At 44.8% G+C, this 7,869-nt stretch overlaps 1 protein-coding gene across 1 annotated transcript in view; it reads left to right on the top strand.

Annotated features, from left to right (window-relative positions):
• lcp1 (lymphocyte cytosolic protein 1 (L-plastin)) overlaps positions 1 to 7,534 on the top strand; it is an 8,234-nt gene extending 700 nt beyond the window's left edge. The window contains exons 3-16 of the mRNA XM_044053531.1: positions 2,127 to 2,275; positions 3,456 to 3,579; positions 3,654 to 3,786; positions 3,869 to 3,950; positions 4,035 to 4,200; positions 4,329 to 4,471; positions 4,560 to 4,652; positions 4,738 to 4,933; positions 5,014 to 5,092; positions 5,225 to 5,339; positions 6,154 to 6,287; positions 6,549 to 6,669; positions 6,843 to 6,967; positions 7,207 to 7,534. Of these exons, the coding sequence (XP_043909466.1) occupies positions 2,127 to 2,275; positions 3,456 to 3,579; positions 3,654 to 3,786; positions 3,869 to 3,950; positions 4,035 to 4,200; positions 4,329 to 4,471; positions 4,560 to 4,652; positions 4,738 to 4,933; positions 5,014 to 5,092; positions 5,225 to 5,339; positions 6,154 to 6,287; positions 6,549 to 6,669; positions 6,843 to 6,967; positions 7,207 to 7,339 (1,793 nt within the window). The 3' untranslated portion in view covers positions 7,340 to 7,534. The remainder of the gene's footprint in view (positions 1 to 2,126; positions 2,276 to 3,455; positions 3,580 to 3,653; positions 3,787 to 3,868; positions 3,951 to 4,034; positions 4,201 to 4,328; positions 4,472 to 4,559; positions 4,653 to 4,737; positions 4,934 to 5,013; positions 5,093 to 5,224; positions 5,340 to 6,153; positions 6,288 to 6,548; positions 6,670 to 6,842; positions 6,968 to 7,206) is intronic.
• Positions 7,535 to 7,869: the final 335 nt, after the last annotated feature.

The raw sequence follows: 7,869 nt of genomic DNA, 5'->3' as shown, positions 1-7,869 counted from the left end.
TTGATCTGGTGTGAAGCCTGACTCCACCCACTCTCCTCCCTCACTAATCTGTTGTTTGTTCTCCTGTGACTCCGCCCACTCTCCTCCCTCACTAATCTGTTGTTTGTTCTCCTGTGACTCCGCCCACTCTCCTCCCTCACTAATCTGTTGTTTGTTCTCCTGTGACTCCACCCACTCCCTCCCTCACTAACCTGTTGTTGTTGTTTGTTGTTCTTTCCTCCTCACTAATCTGTTGTTGTTGTGTTCTCCTGTGACTCCACCCGCTCTCCTCCCTCACTAATCTGTTGTTGTTTGTTCTCCTGTGACTCCGCCCACCCTCCTCCCTCACTAACCAGGGGGGTATTCCATCAACGTAGCTAAGAATTGCCAGACTTAGGTGTAAGCTTGAAGCTTGACTAAGCTCCAACTCCCAATCTAGCTCCAAGCCGTTCCATCAAGTGAAATCAGCTGGCTCCACCTGACGCTTAGTCAAGCCTCACCTGTTAAGCCTCAACTTGTGCACGCCCACAGGGAAAATAAAAAGCCCATTCTAGTCGAGCACGGAAACTGTGAAAAATGCCGAAAAGCAAGGGAAAAAAAGAGCGTGCAGAGATGTTCTCCTCATGGAGGTATATGAGGATTACAGCCACGTAATCCCAAAGAAGGGCAATACCGCGGCAATCAATAAAGCGAGGGATGTGGCGTGGCAGATTATTGGCGACAGGCTGAATGTGTAAGTGACAAAGAAAATGAAGTATTTCAGCATCATCATGTTTTATAAATCCTCCATCAAAGGGACAAAATATATGGAGACAATAATCTACCAATTGATTTCTTGATGGTTTTTGTTTTAAACTAATCAATTATGTGGACTTATTAATGCAACCAAATCCCTCAAAGAACAAAAAGACAGCCCTAATAAGTAACATTCATATGAACATAATTAAAATAGCATTATTGTTTCACTGCAATTTATGTGAAATTCTCCATATTTGATCATTTGATAGTCCTAGTACTAATGTTAGAACGTGATATTCATCACATTCATCAACTGAATGTTATTTATTTTTATTTCCTGCATGGCCAATTGTATAGAATTGCTATCATTTTCATTTAAGCCTGTCATGTTTACATGCTGTATTTTGTCCCACATGCTATATGTTGAATTGTTGTATTTTCATTTTATTTTATGTAAAGCACTTTGAATCACTTTGAAGCACTTTAAATCCTACATTTACATTTTTTAAATAATAATAGCATTTAATCAAAGTATTTTACATGACTCATCACATTTATCATACAATTGATGGTAGATTATTACATGAAGAAATGCAATGTTGGTTATCATTCTATAGGAAATAATCATATGACAGATCTATTGATTATTTATCTAGAATCATTTTAGCAAATCAAGCAATTCAATGGAGACGAGGACACAATTACAGTGAATGCAGGTGACAGCAAATCAATCATCTATCTCCTATCAATCAGAGGCCCTAACCCTTGTTACATCGAAACAATGATGATCTCTTTAAATTTCCTTTTATTATATTTTTTGCTAATTAGTTTAATTTTGTATTTATTTGTGTCTTGTTTTTTATTATATTTTATTTGGGTGATAATGTTCTTTAATGTACTTAATATTATATAATATATAATATATAATTATTAGTCTAAATCATTTCTTGAATACATTTTATTATATAGTTTATGTTTATCATATTATTTTATCATTCCATGACAGTTGTGTGTGTCTCTGTTTCTGTCTATTGGACATTCTTTGATCATAGATGGTGCTAAGCTTCACTTTTAGCCTGCTACACACCAGGTTTGCCCGGCAGCATAAGTTACCATGGTTACTTGGCTGGCATTCACATTAGCCACCTTGGTGGAACAGAGTTGAGGCTCAGATTGATGGAACGGAAACCTGAGCCACAGTTATGGCTTAGCCATGGTTGAGGCTTAGCCAGAGTCATAGTTTCCATGGTTACTGAGTTGGGGCTAATCTCAGCCTCTTTGATGGAACCGAACTGACACTCATATTAGCCAGACTTGGCCATTTAAGCTTGGCTTTGCCTTTAGCCTGCTTGATGGAATACCCCCCTGTTGTTGTTTGTTCTCCTGTGACTCCGCCCCCTGTGTCACAGACATAAACAACGATGGCTTCATCAGCAAAGATGAACTTAACGAACTCTTCAGAGCGGCTAATCTCCCTCTGCCTGGATACAAGGTCAGAGAGATCGTCCAGGACCTGACCTGCAGCAGCCACACGCTGACCTTTGACCAGTTCACCCAGGTCAGTCAAAGGTCAAAGGTCACAACTCTTCCTTCACACAGGGGCTAAAGAGTCAGGACCACAGACTTGTAATCATTTTGTTTTGATTTCTGTTGTTTGTTGTGTTGTCATCATTTTTGTTGTTGTGTTGTCATCATCATTGTTGTTGTGTGTTGTGTTGTCATCGTCATTGTTGTTGTATTGTCATCATCATTGTTTTTTGTGTTGTCATCATCATTGTTGTGTTGTCATCCTCATTGTGTGTTGCGTTATCATCATCATTGTTGTTGTCATCCTCATTGTGTGTTGTGTTGTCATCATCGTTGTTGTTGTGTTGTCATCGTTGTGTTGTCATTGTTGTGTTGTCATCATCGTTGTGTTGTCATCGTTGTTGTGTTGTCATCATCATTGTTGTTGTGTTGTCATCATTGTTGTGTTGTCATCATCGTTGTTGTGTGTTTTCATCATGTGTTGTATTGTCATCATCGTTTGTTGTGTCGTCATCATTGTGTGTTGTGTTACCATTGTGTTGTTGTGTTACCATTGTGTTGTTGTGTTATCATCGCCGTTGTGTTGTCGTTGTTGTGTTGTCATCATCGTTGTTGTTGTGTTGTTGTCATCATCATTGTTGTTGTTGTGTTATCATTGTGTGTTGTGTTACCATTGTATTGTGTGTTGTCATCATCGTTGTTGTCATCATCGTTGTGTTGTCTTCTTCTTTTTGTTTTGTTGTCATCATCGTTGTTGTTGTGTTGTCATCATTGTTGTTGACAAAAAAAACAACTTATGACTAGCACTTCATAGTTTGTTCTACTTGAAGCTCTTACTTACTTCTAGCTCTTATATGTACCCAAATGTTTAAATGCACTTTTGTAAGTCGCTTTGGATAAAAGCGTCTGCTAAATGACATGTAATGTAATGTAATGTAATGTTGTTGTGTTGTCATCATCATGTGTTGTGTTATCATCATTGTGTTGTATTGTCATTATCATTGTTGTTGTTGTGTTATCATTGTGTGTTGTTACCATTGTGTTGTGTGTTGTCATCATCGTTGTTGTTGTGTTGTCATCATCGTTGTGTTGTCATCATCTTTGTGTTATGTTGTCATCATCGTTGTGTTGTCATCATCTTCGTGTTATGTTGTCATCATCGTTGTTGTTGTTGTGTTGTCATCATCGTTTTGTTGTGATGTCATCATCAGATCGTTCACGGGTTAAAAAGCACTGAAGTTGCTAAAACGTTCAGAAAAGCCATAAACAAGAAAGAAGGAATCTGTAACGTGGCAGGAAGATCAGAACAAACTGGAACACAACATTCATACTCAGGTACACACACGCACACACAGACACAGACACGCACACACAGACACAGACACACTTACAGTTGTGTGTGTGTGTAGAGGAGGAGAAAGTGGCGTTTGTGAACTGGATCAACAAAGCTCTCGAGAAAGACTCCGACTGTAAACATGTGGTTGCCATGGATCCAAATAACGACGACCTGTTTGCGGCTGTGGGCGACGGAATCATCCTGTGGTACGTTCATGTGTTCACACACAGTCACATGACCTCAGCGTAAACCTCAGTAATGATGGTGAACTTTGACCTCTGCTCTCAGTAAAATGATCAATCTGTCCGTCCCTGACACCATCGACGAGAGGACCATCAACAAGAAGAAGCTCACGCCCTTCACCATCCAGGTGAGGGCGCTCTCCTCACGCTCACCTGCTCTCTCTGTGTGTGTGTGTGTGTGTGTGTCACTGAGCGTGTGTGTGTGCTTACAGGAGAACCTGAACCTGGCTCTGAACTCCGCCTCTGCCATTGGCTGCCATGTGGTCAACATCGGAGCTGAGGATCTGAAGGAGGGCAGGCAGCACCTGGTCCTGGGTCTGCTGTGGCAGGTCATCAAGATCGGACTGTTCGCCGACATCGAGCTCACCAAGAACGAAGGTGTGTGTGTGTGTGTGTGTTTCACCCTGAGTCTCTGCTGGCAGCAGGTGTACAGTGTGTGTGTGTGTGTGTGTGTGTGCCTGCTGGCAGCAGGTGTACAGTGTGTGTGTGTGTGTGTGTTTGTGTAGCTCTGATCGCTCTGCTGCGTGATGGCGAGAGTCTGGAGGATCTGATGAAACTGTCTCCTGAGGAGCTGCTGCTGCGCTGGGCCAACTATCACCTGGAAGAGGCGGGAAGTAACAAGATCAACAACTTCAGCTCGGACATCAAGGTCACACACACACACACACACTCACTCATTCATTCATTCCCACAAACTCTCAGTCAGTCAGTTATAATCAGTGTGTGTGTGTGTGCAGGACTCCAGGGCGTACTATCACCTGCTGAACCAGGTGTCTCCTAAAGGAGACGAGGAAGTCCCGCCCATAGTCATGGACCTGTCAGGACTGAGGGTCAGGGGGACAGCATTTACACTTCACCTGAGAGAGTGAGCGTGTGTGTGTGTGTGTTCACCTGGTCCTTGCCGTGTCTGTGCAGGAGAAGGACGACCTGAAGAGGGCGGAGCTAATGCTGGAGCAGGCGGAGCGTCTGGGCTGCAGACAGTTCGTGATGCCTCCGGACGTCGTGAGAGGAAATCCCAAACTCAACCTGGCCTTCGTCGCTAATCTGTTCAACAAGTACCCGGCTCTAAAGAAACCCGAGAACCAGGACATCGACTGGAGCTCCATCGAAGGTCAGACCACCACCTGATCACTTCCTGTCAGTGTCAACCACTTCCTGTCAGTGTCATTATGTTGCTGCTTTTTTGTTCAGGTGAAACCAGAGAAGAAAAAACCTTCAGGAACTGGATGAACTCTCTGGGAGTAAATCCTCGAGTCAATCATTTATACACGTAAGAACACACACACACACACACACACACACTCTCTCTCTCTCTCTCTCTCTCATACAGACGTGATCGTAGCGGCCTTAGACTGTGTGTGTGTGTGTGTGTGTGTGTGTGTGTGTGTGTGTGTGTGCGCAGAGACATCGATGACGCTCTGGTGATTTTCCAGTTGTACGAGAAGATCAAGGTTCCTGTGGACTGGGATCGAGTCAACAAGCCTCCATATTCTAAACTGGGCAGTAACATGAAGAAGGTACGACACGTTCATGACACATTCACGACACGTTCACGGCGTGATCACGACACGTTCACGGTGCATTCGCGACGCGATCATGAAACGATCATGGCGTGCTCAGGACACGTTTGCAACACATTCACAACGCGATCACAACACATTCACGGCATGCTCACGGCACATTCCCGACGCATTCACGACGCGCTCACAACACATTTACAGTGCGATCACAACACATTCACGACGTGATCACGACACGTTCACGTCGCGAGCACGAAGCATTGACAACGCGATCACGACCCGATTATGACACATTCACAACATGCTCACGACACATTCACAACACATTCACGGCGCTCACGACACATTCCGCGGCCGCGATCCGCAACACATTCACTACATTCGGCGATTCCGGCGATTCGCGCTCGCAGGACACATTCACGGCCAGCATCCGGCGTTTCGACACATTCCACGGCAGCTCTCCGACACACATTCCACGACACATTCACGCGCCAGCGGTCCACATTCCACGGCGGCTCTCCGCGGCGCTCTCCACGACATTCTCGCGCCCACGCGACGACACATAGCGACGGCGGCGACACATTCGGCATCCACACATTCACGACGCTCTCACGACACATTCACGACACGTTTACGACACAGCCAAACAGGAAACTTTTTGTCTGATCGTGATGTTTTTAAGTTCTTTGCGATGTTAGAATCTCAAAGATTGGAACACAAGAACCGAACGCTATCATTTGTGTAGAAGAATTTTGACAAAGTACGACCACACTCAAACTTTTCGTACGTTAACGTTGATGTTTTATCGCAGCTGGAGAACTGTAACTACGCCGTGGAGCTCGGGAAGAAGGAGGCCAAGTTCTCTCTGGTGGGCATCGCGGGTCAGGACCTGAACGCCGGGAATCGAACCCTCACCCTGGCTCTGCTGTGGCAGCTCATGAGACGGTAACGACGCTTCACCACTGTGTGTCCCTCAAAACACCATTAGAGATGCTGCGACAGAGCGTCTGGAAGTTTAACTTTCAAATATGGTCAGGAGAGGGCGTGGCTTACTAGGTTTGATGGGGCGGGGCATAGCGTCACCTGCTGTTTCTACACATTTAATGCTAACACGCCTGATTGTTTGCTTTTTAGCGATGTTCTGAAAGTTGGCATTAGCATTAGCATCAGTTAGCATGTTGCTAACAGACACGCGTGTGTCCTCAGCTACACTCTGAACATCCTGGAGGACCTGGGCGACGGACAGAAGGTGACGGACGACACCATCGTGGCGTGGGTCAACGACACGCTGACGCAGGCCGGGAAAAAAACCATCTCTGGCTTTAAGGTAAACCACAGACGTCGCCATGACGACCCAGAAAACGTCACAGGGTTAATCCATCATAACATGTGCTTCTGGTTGGAGTTTTGGTTCATTTGTTTTCGACATAAACAACAAAGTCCATTTAAAAGTCATTTCTCACGTCAATAAATAAAGGGTAACTGTGTGTGTGTGTGTAGGACTCGTCCATCAGCAGCAGTATGCCGGTCCTGGACCTGATCGACTCCATCCAGTCTGGATCGGTCAGATACGACCTGCTGAAGACGGACGACCTCAGTGACGACGAGAAACTCAACAACGCAAAGTAACTGCGCTAACACGCGCGCACACACACCTGCTGCTGCTCTGCTGCCCCGTGTGGTCACTCTGTGTCACTGACGTTTGAACTGAGTGATGGAGGCAGCAGTGTGTGTGTGAGAGATTGTGTCAGGTCTCACAGCGCAGTAATCACTTAGTTTGATGTGAATTTGTTACCTGTTCATGCTGCTGTCAGCTGGTTGTCATGGCAACACACTGACAGCCCCGCCCTCCTTTTGTTTGCAGGTACGCCATCTCCACAGCGAGGAAGATAGGCGCCCGCGTGTACGCGCTGCCCGAGGACCTGGTAGAGGTCAAACCCAAGATGGTGATGACGGTGTTCGCCTGCCTGATGGCACGCGGCATGAAGAGGGTGTGAGAACGCCACGGGGGCGGGGCCACAGGGCTCGCTAATCCCGCCGAGTCAAAGCTCAGGAGGTCGGAGCCACACAATACTAAAGTTTAACTCGATTGTTACAATAATCAGTCTTAATCAATATCATAACCAAACACCAATGATTCATATTTATTGATGATTGATTATCAGTTTGATTTCTGCCTCTTTTTTTAAAAACATGTTTTGTCTCAACTTTTCAAACAAATCAATAAACTTTCAAACAAAATGTGTCTGTCACACACTGACCTTTGACCCTAACCCAAGTCTCTGTCACACACACTGACCTTTGACCCTAACCTAAAACCACATCGTAAAGCTCAAAAAACCAAGACCAGAAAAACAATGTTCTCGGTCTACTACCACACACACACAAATAAATAAACAAAAGTCAAAGTCAAATCAGTTTAATGAGAAACAAAGTGAATGTTTTGATGACAAATTTACACCTGAACATGTCTTTGTCTTTCATGTATTGGTGTCTTTCATGTTTTTGTCTGTCAAGTCTTTCATGT

This window comes from Solea senegalensis, linkage group LG2, assembly GCF_019176455.1.
Source record: "Solea senegalensis isolate Sse05_10M linkage group LG2, IFAPA_SoseM_1, whole genome shotgun sequence".
Classification (NCBI taxonomy): domain Eukaryota; kingdom Metazoa; phylum Chordata; class Actinopteri; order Pleuronectiformes; family Soleidae; genus Solea; species Solea senegalensis.
This window is presented reverse-complemented; position numbering and strand designations above follow the sequence as displayed.